Here is a 12,935-nt window from a genome sequence, read left to right on the forward strand (position 1 = left end):
AGTGCGGGTCAGGGGTTATGGGGAGAAGGCAGGAGGGAAAGATAGATCAGCCATGATTGAATGACAGACTAGGCTTGATGGGCCGAATGGCCCAATTCTATCTCCTATAACTTATGAACATGACCCTGAGGTCACACAGCTGCAGCTCCAGTAGGCCCGGTAAGGAGCAACACCCAGACACGATTCCCACAGGTGTAGTCATCCGGGACACCAGCAGGTTTCCTGACTTCCCACATCCTGCAGGAGGAACATTGCACCATTCTACCTGCTATCACTTCTGCACTAAACCAAGAGAAATCACAAATCACATACAAGAGCAGGCGATACCTGTTTCTCCTGTCCCCTCCTGCTCAACCTCCTTGCCTCAGACTCCTCATCAAAGATTCTTGAGCCAAGGCCTCACACTAACCCTCCACACAGCCCCTCTCCCAATAGGCCACTTAGTTACAGCTTGCTTTTTTTTAAATTAGTTGCTCAATTAGTTAAAATTAATTGCTCAATTAACCAATTCTAATAATCCAACCATCTACCGCCCCTTTTACAACACATTTCAATTATCTGGCCCCGATATGTGATATGAATGGAATATAATAGTAGCAATAACTAGCCTTCAAGCTATTGGAAGAATCTACACCCAAGATGTAACCCTGTCTTTTCTCACTATAAATGCTATGCATTTTCAATAATTTATGCATTAATTTATGCTGTATCCAGAAATTACACTGGAAAGCAAAAACTCCAATAATAACAATTTGTGTTCAAATATCCATTAATAGTCTTACATTAACAGGAACAAACATTTAAACTGCACATATAAAGCTTGCAGAATAATATTCAAGCATATGATTTTTTTTTTTGCCTTTGATATTATTTCAGCAGCAGTGGCTTTTTACTGAAAATGGTTTAGTTGTAAATCTCAAAAAGATACCTGCAAGTAACCTCAGTTGAAGCTTCCATGTGTGTGTCCACATGAATCCACGTAGAGCAGGACATTTTTTATAAATAAGTTGCGTGAGAACAGGTTTAGCAACATAAAAAAATCAGGCTGCCTTGAATCCCCTCGCTTGCACTACTAGCTGAACCCGAATTAACGCGAGGACATCGACACTTTTCCATTGCAACTCTGACAGATGGATGTTCATTCATTTCACCGTTTCAAGTTTGACAAGCCTTTGCACTGAACATGGCCCTACCTTAGGTCTTTTTCGTTGTTGCCCCTGGAGCACCAGTCGTTTCTATGCAGCAAATTATAAAAAATTGTCAATCAATAGACAAAGACAAGCAGAAAATTAAAACATTACGGGTTTTAATAATAAAACAGTTTATGTTATGGTACATGCCGCTGATTATGATATATGATGCAAACTTCAGAATGGCCGAGTTGTAATGATGGGTTGGTGAGTAGGTTTGCTGATGACCCCAAATTGGAGAAGTCGCAGACAGTGAGTAAGGCTGCCAGAAGATGCAGTGGGATATAGATCAGATGTGTGATGTATTGATCAGATGTGTGTAACCTGAGCAAGTGTGAGGTGCTGCATTTTGGGAGGTTGAATGTTAGGGTAGAGTACGCAATTAATGGCAAGAACCTTAACAGCATAGATGTGCAGAGGGATCTTGGAGTCCAAGTTCATAGCTCACTGAAGATGACAGCACAAGTAGATAGGATGCAGAGAAGGTGTATGGTGTGCTTGCCTTCATTGATACGAGCATTGAATATAAGAGTGAGGAAGTTATGGTGCAGGTCTATAGGACTTTGGTTAGGCCGCATCTGGAGTATTGCGTGCAGTTCTGGTTGGCCCATTACAGGCAAGATCTGGAGGCACTGGAGAGGGTGGAGAGGGGTTTTACCAGAATACTGCCAGGATTAGAGGGTTTCAACTACAGGGAGAGTATGATGGACTAGTTAACAAACAGGGACTGCAGATGCTGGTTTATTCCAAAGATGGACAGAAAAAGCTGGAGTAACACAGCGGGTCAGGCAGCATCGCTGGAGAAAATTGGTGAGATAAGAAGTGTCACCGACTCATGTTCTCCAGAGATGCTGTCCGGCCTGCTGAGTTACACCAGCATATTCTGTGTATCTCTGGACAAAATAAATCAGCATGAAACGGGCCATTTGACAGTTGTTCTGTGCTGAAGTTAATGGTAAGAAAGGTTTTTGTGCAACCTACGTAATCTACCTTTCCAATATGAATTCAAACACTTAATTTGTTCTTCCCAACCTAATATCAAATTCTGACCCTCTTAATGACATCGGAATTTCTTGATGAGTACGGGTGTCGGGTTTATGGGGAGAAGGCATGAGAATGGGGTTAGGAGGGAGAGATAGATCAATAAGAGATTGAATGGTGGAGTAGACATGATGGGCCGAATGTCCTAATTCTGCTCCTATCACTTATGACCTTATGTTCTCTCACTATAGTAATTTGAATTATTGCTGAAGAGAGCGCTCAAACTTCGTTTTGCAAAGGGAATTCAATGGGAGTCCAGCATTTTGTGTCTATCTTTGGATAGACAGGGATTGTTTGCTTTGTAACGTTGGAAGTTGAGGGGAGACGATTGAAGTATATAAAAATGATGAGAGGCATAGATAGGGTCGATAGTCAGAACCTTTTTCCCAGGGTAGAAATGTCCAACACTAGAGGGCATAACTATAAGGTGTGAGTGAAGTTTAATGGAGATGTGCGGAGCAGGTTTTTTTACACCCAGTGGTTGGGTCCTGGAACACATTGGCAAGGGTGATGGTGGTGGCAGATATGACAGTGGTGTTTAAGAGGCTTTTAGATAGGTACATGGAAGTGCACATGCATGTTAGTGTGAAGTGCAAAGCAGGTGGACATAAGGAGCTTGGATGATGACACAAAGCTGGATGGCAGTGTGAACTGTGAAGAGGATGTTAAGAGGTTGCAGGGTGACCTGGACAGGTTGAGTGAGTGAGCAGATGCCTGGCAGATGCAGTATAATATAGATAAATGTGAGGTTATCCACTTTGGCGGCAAAAACAAGGGGGCAGATTATTATCTCAATGGGGTCAGGTTAGGTAAGGGGAAGGTACAGCGAGACCTGGGTGTCCTTGTACACCGGTCACTGAAAGTTGGCTTACAGGTACAGCAGGCAGTGAAGAAAGCTAATGGAATGTTGGCCTTCATAACAAGAGGATTTCAGTATAGGAGTAGAGAGGTTCTTCTGCAGTTGTATAGGGCTCTGGTGAGACCACATCTGGAGTATTGTGTACAGTTTTGGTCTCCTAATTTGAGGAAGGACATCCTTGTGATTGAGGCAGTGCAGCGTAGGTTCACGAGATTGATCCCTGGGATGGCGGGACTGTCATAAGAGAAAGATTGAAAAGACTAGGCTTGTATTCACTGGAGTTTAGAAGGATGAGGGGGTCTCTTATAGAAACATATAAAATTATAAATGGACTGGACAAGCTAGATGCAGGAACAATGTTCCCTATGTTGGGCGAGTCCACAACCAGGGGCCACAGTCTTAGAATAAAGGGGACGTAATTTAAGACTGAGGTGAGAAAAAACTTTTTCTCCCAAAGAGTTGTAAATTTATGGAATTCCCTGCCACAGAGGGCAGTGGTCGGGCCAGCTGCCTGCCCCTTTTCCGGGGTTACGTCCGTGCCCGGGTGGGATTAGAAAGGGAATACACCCTGTCTGTGAGCACCCTGAGGGAGTTCCGGGACCGCTGGGCTCCGCAGGGTGTTGAATGTATCCTCAATAAGGATTGTATCATAATTGTATAATAGTTTATTATGGATATATGTTTGTATTGTATTTATGGTGGTGGGTTCTGGCTTGTTTTATTGTAGTGTAAATATTATTTTTTAATAATTGAATAAATGTTTTGATTAAAAAAAAACAAAAAGAGGGCAGTGGACGCCAAATCACTAGATGGATTTAACAGAGAGTTAGATAGAGCTCTAGTGGCTAGTGGAGTCAAGGGATATGGGGAGAAAGCAGGCACGGGTTATTGATAGGGGATGATCAGCCATGATCACAAAGAATGGCGGTGCTGACTTGAAGGGCTGAATGGCCTCCACCTGCACCTATTTTCTATGTTTCTACGTTTCTATCTATGATGAGAAAAATCGAAGCTCTGGTCTAGAATAAGAAGGAGACATGGGTCAGGTATAGGCAACTGGGATCAAATGTATCCCTGGAGGCATTTCAAGAACTGAAGAGTACGCTAATAAAGGAAATCAGGAGGACCAAAAGTGGACAGGAGATACCTCTGGCAGATAATATTAAGGATAATCTCAAGCGATTTTATAAATTCATTAAGGTAAAAAGAGTGATCCGAGAGAGATTAGGGCCCCTCAAGAATCAAAACTCTGTTGGACACACTAGAGGCAGGAAACATGTTCCCGATGTTGGGGGAGTCCAGAACCAGGGGGCCACAGTTTAAGAATGAGGAGTAAGCCAATTAGAACGGAGGAAACACTTTTTCTCACAGAGAGTGGAGAGTGTGTGGAATACTCTGCCTCAGAGGGCGGTGGAGGCCGGTTCTCTGGATGCTTTCAAGAGAGAGCTAGATAGGGCTCTTAAAAATAGCAGAGTCAGGGGATATGGGGAGAAGGCAGGAACTGGGTACTGATTTGGGATGGTCAGCCATGATCACATTGAATGTGGGTGCTGGTTCAAAGGGCCAAATGGCCTCCTCCTGCATCTATTGTCTATTGTCTATTGTCTGCGTGCTGCCACAGGAGATGGGCAAGGTCTTCAATGATGTATTTCTCCTCTGTTTTTACTGTGGAGAAATACAAGGGGGGACCAAGAAGCTCGGGGCAGTCAATGGAAGTGGCTTCAGTGTTATGTTTGAGGAGGTGCTGACGATTCTGATGCCTATGATCATAGATAAATATGCGGGGTCTGATTAGATATATCCGAGAGATGACATATATCTGGGAGGGGGGGCAAAGTGGAATGCCTCCCTGGTTACTCTCTTGCAGGTTCGAAGAGGACTGAGCCACTGGGATAAACCTGAGCCCACCAGCGCCACCATGTGGTCTCTACCAAAGGCTAAAACTCACATACACGAGAGAGACCAGCAGTGTCACCTCTTCAAGCCCACAGCTGAGCACCCCCTCTCGAGGCAAGGGTGAAGGACAGGATGAATCTTGAGATCACCGCGCCTCTTCCTTCAAAGACCAGGAAAAGCTCCTGGGACAAGTCTTAGATTGCCACTGCCATCACACAAGAGCTCTGACAGTGAGGGACAGTGTGTTCCTGGACTTTATTACCACTGTTGGAAAAGATACAGAGAAGATTTACGGGGAATGTTACCAGGACTAGGGGGTCTGAGCAATAGGGAGAGGTTGAGTAGGGTGGGACTCTATGCCTTGGAGCGCAGGAGGAAAATCTTATGGAGGTGTATAAAATCATGAGAGGAATAGTTTGGGTAGATGCACAGCGTCTCTTGTCCAGAGTAGGTGAATCAAGGACTAGAGGACATGGGTTTAAGGTGAAGGGGGAAAGATTGAATAGGAATCTGAGGGGTAACTTGTTCACACAAAGGGTGGTGGGTATATGGAACAAGCTGCCAAAGGAGGTAGTTGAGGCTGGGACTATTACAACATTTAAGAAACAATTTGACCTGTACATGGATAGGTTAGGTTTGGGCCAAATGCAGGCAGGTGGAACAATGGTAGATGGGACATGTTGGTCTGTGTGGTCAAGTTGGGCCGAAGGGCATGTTTTGACACTGTATGACTCAAAGACTCTATGAAAATGGTGAGACAATGGCAAAGGAAGAACTCTCTCAAGTCCAGAGATTGGTGCTAGGGGTATGGGATGTGACAGTGCATTCTCCCTTGGAATAAATCAGGTGAATTCACCCTACCGTGAGTGTGAGTGCAGTTCTTTCTAAACCAGATCATTCCCCCACGCCACAATGCATTTAGATGGACAAAGGCTGAATCATGATAGTCAGCACGCTTGTGTATGTGGGAGATTGTGCTTCAAGAATCTGAGTTTTTCAAGATGCAGGAGCCCTGGCTGAGATTTAGGAGTCATCTTTAAATACAATTTAACAGGTTATATTCAGCCCAACGCGTCTACTCCGCCGTTCAATCATAGCTGATCTCTGCCTCCTCCCATTTTCCAGCCTTCTCCCCTTAACCCTTGACACCCGTTCTAATCAAGAATTTGTCTGTGCTGGAAGATTGGATGGCGGAAAATGTTTTGCTTCTATTTAAGAAGCTCTGCAGGGAACAGTATGGAAATTACAGGCCAGTGAGCCTAATATCAGTGGTCGGCAAGTTACTAGAGAGTATTCTGAGGGATAAGGTATGCATGTAGATGGGTTGGCTGATTAGGGATAGTCAGTATGGTTTTGTGCATGGGAGATCATGTCTCACCAATCGTATTTAGTTTTTTGAGGATGCAACCAAACGGATTGATGGCAAATCTGTAGACATTGTACACATGGAATTCTGCAAGGCACTTGACAAGGTTCCGCATGGTAGGCTGCTCTGAAAGGTTATATCGCATAGGAGAGCTAGTCAAGTGGATAGAATATTGGCTTCATAGAGGAGGCAGAGGATGATGGTGGCAGGTTGTTTTTCAGACTGGGGGCCTGAGACCAGTGTTGTGCCTCAGGGTTTGATGCTGGTCCATTGCTGTTTGGCTTCATTCTTGATGATATGGATGCAAACGTACAAGACGTGATGAGAACATTTGCAGATAACACTAAAGTGGGCGGTATTCAGTTTTGGTCCCTGCATCATAGGAAAGATGTTGTTAAGCTGGATGTACACAAAGATGCTGGAGAAACTCAGCGGGTGCAGCAGCATCTATGGAGCGAAGGAGATAGGCAATGTTTCGGGCCGAAACCCTTCTTCAGACCTGGATGATAGGTGGGGTGGTGGGTTTATGGGACGAGCAGCCAGAGGTAGGTGTGGCAGGTACTATCACAATGTTTAAAGAACATTTGGACAGGTACACGGATGGGACAGGTGTAGAGGGATATGGGCCAAAAGCAGGTAGATGGGACTAGTGTATGTGGGGCCTGTTGGTGGGTGTGGGCAAGTTGGGCCAAAGGGCCTGTTTCCATGCTATATCATTCGGTGAAGTGCAGGGAATAAAGGGATATGGATCATGTACAGTCAGATCAGATTAGTATAACTAGGCATCATGATCGACAAAAAACATTCTGTGCTGAAAGGCCGGATCCTGTGCCTCACTGTTTCTATGTTCTCTAACTGAATGCTATATCCATTTTTTAAATTGCACATAGCAGTGAATCTTATTCGGCAATTTCAGTTTTACGAAGGGCTAGATTCAAAGTACTCAGGCAACAAGATATCATTATTTAGGAAAATCCTTTTTATTAAACCCAAATATATATAAATTAAACATGTCTACCCAAACAAGAGTATGGGTCTTAAGTTTACTTCTAATATTTTATGGGATGATCACTGGACATATCTGCATTTACTGCCCATCAGTATTGCCTTAAGATAAAATGATGATGAGACATCTTCTAAAACCGCTGTTGATCTTTGGGCTCTCCCATAATACTGTTGGTTCATGAGGTTTCAGGGTTTACCCCGGGCATCCCCTCCATGTAATTCTGGAGAGTCAAAAGAGCACTCGGAACAAAAACCGGCTCCTCTCCCTGCCCTGTAGAACGGAGCGGTTCAGGAGATCCTTCACCCCTGCAGCCATTAGATTTTATAATTCGGACCGCTAGGCTGTAGGGGGATGCATTTTTGCAATTTTTAATTTTTAATTGTTAATTATTGGTCTTTTTAAGTATTTATTGCTCTCAGGTAGTGTCCACAGTGTATTCTATGTATTTTCTGTCTGCGTTCGTTTTGAATCTGTGGGTTTGTTGGTTGGGGGCTTCTGGACATCTGAATTTCCCTGAGGGGATCAATAAAGTATTTATTATTATTATTATTATTATTATTTAGACCCAGTGACAATGGAGGAACACAGTGACATGTACCCTAGTCAAGCTGGCATAGGAAATAACTGCAGATGCAGGTTTTGCCCATATTTGCCCTTCCAACATACAACACCTCACACATGTCAGAGTAGACATGGGCGGCTCGGTGGCGCAGCGGTACAGTTGCTGCCTTCCAGTGCTTCCTGCACCGGAGACCCCGGTTCAATCCTGACTAGGTGCTGACTGTACGGAGTTGTTATGTTCTCCCCATGACCCCGTGGGTTTTCTCCGAGAGTTTCCGTATCCTCCCACACTCCAAAGACCTACAGGTATGTAGGAAAATTGGCTTGGTAAATGTAATAATTGTCCCTGGTGAGTGTAGGATAGTGTTGATGTGTAGGAAGGAACTGCAGATGCTGGTTTAAACTGAAGATAGACACAAAAAGCTGGAGTAACTCAGTGGGTCAGACAGCATCTCTGGAGAGAAGGTATAGGCAAGGTTTCAGGATGAGTCTCTTCTTCAGGCTGGTGTGTTACTTTTATGAGCAGATCATTTTGATAATTTAGAAAAATGCACAAAAACTGTGAAATTATCATATATAAAAACTACTTTAATCAATGGAATTAGCAGTCACATTTTCAGGCACTCAAATTCTATGAGCCACCTCACCTGGTGATCAACCTTTGTGTCATTTGCCTGATCTTCTTTCGCCGCTTCCAACTGTTCCGTACTAACGATGCATGTTACACAATCAGATGGGGACATTTCAATATTTTCCTCAAATCTTGCTTCCTCTTGCTTTAATGTGCTTTTCTGAGACATTTTCACAGAAAATTACACAAGATGTCGTGATCTACGGAGCCAAAACATCAACTTACATTTATTTTCAGAACAAGTCTCCTCATTTTCTTTTGCGTATTATTAGAGAGAATATAAAGGATAAATTGGGCGTCAAATTCCGTGGTAAACATTGTCGGTCATCAACATGTTAACTTTTTTTATACAAATACAAAAAAAACAGATTCCAAATTCCTTATTATTGCTATTATTATTGCCTCATCAAGAATGAACGCAGCTAACTCGCAGAAAACCAAGTAACGTGCATTTTAAAGCTATTTGTCAACCTACCTAGCAAATTCCAAAATGGATACAGTAAATTATTTAGTAGAGCAAGTACACATTCTAGGCAACAAAATCAATTTAAATTACAAATCAGTCTGTTACTAAATTAGTTGTTAATGCACAAATGTTCCAGTACAGGAATTCCCATTTCAGAAAGGCACTGTGGCACAGCGCCAGAGACCCAGCTTCGATCCAGACTACAGATTCCATTCTGTGCAGAGTTTATTCATTCTCCCTGTGACCGCATGGCTTTTCTCCGGGTGCTCCGACTTCCACCCACATTTCAAAGATGCGCAGGGTTGTAGTTTAATTGGCTTTTGTAAATAGTTTCCAGTGTGTAGGACAGAACTAGTGTATGGTTGATCATTGGTCAGTGGGACTCGGTGTACAGAAGAGCCTGTCTGCCGAAAATTCAAATAACGGACATGCCGTTGCCCGGGGGGCGGAACTTGTCAGCGATTGGTCCAGACCCCCGCGTCCATCACATCACTGGCCGGTGGAGATGGGAGGGTGGGGGTCATTTTCCCACACAATCCACAGGTGACTGGGTACTCTGAACCCTAACACCAAGTTGTAAGCAGCTGAAGGTGCGCATCCCTCGGGGCAACCCCCACTCTCCCACGGCCACAGCCGCCCTCCGCCTCGTCTCCCCCATGTGGACGCACTGTGAAAGTATGTGTGTCGGCAGCGCCGGGTGGAGCAGAGATGTGGAACAGGCTGGTCCCTCCGCCCACCCAGAGTCACCCCCACACCAAGGGTGATTCATGCCCTCCCCCCGACCGCAACCCACACAAGGGGTGATTTACCCCGACACCCACACCGGGGATTTACCCCCACCCCAGCCGCGGGAACAGACGGCTTGGGGCATTGGCAGCCATATTAAATCACTTTTAAAGCATGGAGGGGGCGATACAAATTCCCTGGCGGGCTGATGACAAATGTGCACGACAAGGAACAATTTTTCTTCTCCCACTACCCCCCCCCCCCCCCCCCCCCCCACCTCCCGCCCCTTGACACAAGAAGCACGCTTTATTTATTACTGTCTGGTTGCCTGCATAATGCAAATAAAAAGCACCAACGCACAAAACATCAGATAATCTGTCAACTGTTTTAACCGAAGAGCTGGACACAAAAAGCTGGAGTAACTCAGTGGAACAGGCAGCATCTCTGGAGAGAAGGAATGGGTGACGTTTCAGGTCAAGACCATTCTTCAGACCTGAAAACTGAGTCTGAAGGGTCTCAACCCGAAATGCCACCCATTCCTCGCGCCAGAGATGCTGCCTGTACCACTGAGTCACACCAGCATTTTGTGACTATCTTTGGTGTGACAGTTGACTAATTTCATTGGTTTCATATATTGCGCGCATTGAAGAGACGCTTTACATGCCACTTGAATCTATTCATCCAAGTGTACTCTTAATGAAATCTCACATCTTTGCGAGGGAGGGATGGAATGGATGTACCCACCAGCTAAAGCAAAGGCATAGTTAGGACAGGGAATTAATCCCACCACTTAATTAACCAGGTTTCCAAATGTAAGAACTATTTATACCGTGTGCAGATGTGGTGCCGACGGACGAGAAGCCGAAGCAAGGAAGTGGAAGCCAAATAACCGAATGGAAACAAAGTTGAAATGCCAACTGAAAGGGTGGGACGCCAAGCCAACTAACTGAAAGGCTGCTTCGCCTAAAAGCAAACTCACCGAATGGCCGCTCTGCCGAAATGCCACCTACCTGAAAGGCGGCGTCGCCTACAAGCCAATGAACCGAATGGCGCTCAACAGAAAAGTCAAATAATGGATATGACATTGCCGGTGGGGCGGGACTTGTCAGCGATTGGTCCAGACCCCCGCTTCCATCACATTATTGTGGAGGGATGAATATTGTCCCACACCTCCGCTTCCACCCGACCCACAGCCCGCGGAGGGTGGCGTGGGAGAGTGGGGGCTGTCCCGAGGGATGCGTACCTTCGGCCGCTTACAACTTGGTGCTTGGGTTCAGATTGCCCAGTCACCTACGGCTTGTGTGGGAATATGACCCTCACCCTCCCGTCTCCATTGGCCAGTGATGTGACGGACGCGGGGGTCTGGACCAATCGCTCACAAGTCCCCCCCCCCCCCCCGGCGACATCATGTCCGTAATTTGACTTTTCAGCAGAGTCGCTATTCTGTTAGTTGGCTTGTAGGCAACACAGACTTTCGGTTAGTTGGCGTTTCGGCAGAGCGGCTTTCGGTGAGTTTGCTTTTAGTTGACGCAGCCTTTTAGTTGGCTTTTAGTCGACGCAGCCTTTCGGTTAGTTGGCTTTTAGGCATCCCGCCCTTTCGGTTAGTTTGTATTTAGGTGTCCCATCCTTTCGGTTAGTTGGCGTTTCGGCTTTGTGCGCTTTCGGTTATTTGGCGTTTTGGCTTTGTTTCCGTTCAGTTATTTGGCTTCCACTTCTTTGCTTCAGCTTCTCGTCCTTCAACGCCACGTCCGCACACGGGATGGTTCAGTTGCCTGATGTCAGCTGGGAAGAAACTGTCCCTGAATCTGGAGGTGTGTGTTTTCACACTTTTACCCGATGGGAGAGGGAAGAAGAGGGAGTGGCCAGGGTGCGAGTCATCCTTGATTATGCAGCTGACCTTGCCGAGGCAGCGTGAGGTATAAATACAGTCAATGGAAGGGAGGTTGGTTTGCGCGATGATCTAGGCTGCGTCCACAATTCGCTGCCATTTCTTGCGGTCTTGGATTAAGCTGTGATGCATTCTGATAAAATGCTTTCTATGGCACACTTGTAGAAGTTGGTGAGAGTCGTCCTGACACCTCCTGTTCCTGAACCTCCTAGCCTTTGAATCATTCTGACCCGGAGCCTTTCTATACCCTACTCTGTTTTACCTGCCTGCTTGAGGGATGTCATTCGCGATCTTTATTCAAGAAAACTTTGTCTCCATAACACATGCCGAGAAGCCACAAACATTTATGGAGGATTTGTAAGTGAAACTGAGATCATATCAGGCTCCCAATCCAAACATGGAGCACTGAGTCTCTCTATTTAATTTCACATTACCTCCTGGTTTAACTCATCCAGTCTATGGCAGTTGTCAGAAGAGTCCCATCAAACTACTCCTTTCCCAGAAGCCTCTTCTCTTAGATGCGCCAGGAATTAATAACTACCAGGAATTAAGTGGGTAATGTCACTAATGTTCTCAAAATGAGATTTCTATGGAGGCAAATGTTTCAAAGACCATTCATAAGATCATAAGATCACTAGCAACCACCTGGAAGATTACACTATCACTTTGGGGGTAAATTACAGTAGCCTTTTATCTTTGGGATATGGGTATAAATCAGTGTACCAGGGGAAAACACACATGATCATCGAAATTAAATGCAAACTCCACTGGAGGTCAGATTTGAACCTAGATAATTGAAACAACAAGCCAGTATGGGCAATGCTTTCACCAGTGCAGTGGAGTGCTTTCGGAAAGATTGGTGCAAACCTACCAGTAAAACTGTGAGTGTGGTTTTACTGACCTTGAGTGCCCTTAATGTGATTTGAAAATGAAAAGCTGGTTGGTTTGAAGTAAAAGCACTGCAAATGGTTGTTTGGGGGTTTTGGGTTGAACTTAAAAGCACTGCAAATGTTTGTTTTGCGGTTTTGGGTTGAATTAAAAGCACTGCGAATGGTTGTTTGGGGGTTATGGTTTGAAGTGAAAAGCACTGCAAACAGTTGTTTGTCTAAACTTGACAACTTCCTGTTTGCATTGTATATTGATTTTAGATAAAACGCTACCACTTACGGTTGTGATTTTTGACCATCTTACTCAGTTCCCCTCCACACATCAGGTGCAGAGGATTTGTTCCATCAATGAAAAATAAAAGTGTTATTAGTGTTTAAAAAAATGTCGAGAATCTCTCTCTGTCAATCACGCCATGAA

At 44.9% G+C, this 12,935-nt stretch overlaps 1 protein-coding gene across 3 annotated transcripts in view; it reads right to left on the reverse strand.

The window, feature by feature from the left end:
- The window catches only part of arpp21 (cAMP-regulated phosphoprotein, 21), a 178,297-nt gene that overhangs the window by 106,563 nt on the left and 58,799 nt on the right, over positions 1 to 12,935 (reverse strand). For 2 of the 3 annotated variants that reach the window (XM_055633761.1, XM_055633759.1), the window contains exons 3-4: positions 8,567 to 8,750; positions 1,194 to 1,235 (exon numbers count right to left, since the gene is read on the reverse strand). In XM_055633761.1, coding sequence (XP_055489736.1) covers positions 1,194 to 1,235; positions 8,567 to 8,719 — 195 coding nt within the window. In that variant the 5' untranslated portion in view covers positions 8,720 to 8,750. Of the gene's footprint in view, positions 1 to 1,193; positions 1,236 to 8,566; positions 9,555 to 12,935 lie in introns of those variants that run through there. The other variant, XM_055633760.1, reaches the window with a different exon arrangement.

Source organism: Leucoraja erinacea, chromosome 4 (assembly GCF_028641065.1).
Source record: "Leucoraja erinacea ecotype New England chromosome 4, Leri_hhj_1, whole genome shotgun sequence".
Lineage (NCBI taxonomy): Eukaryota > Metazoa > Chordata > Chondrichthyes > Rajiformes > Rajidae > Leucoraja > Leucoraja erinaceus.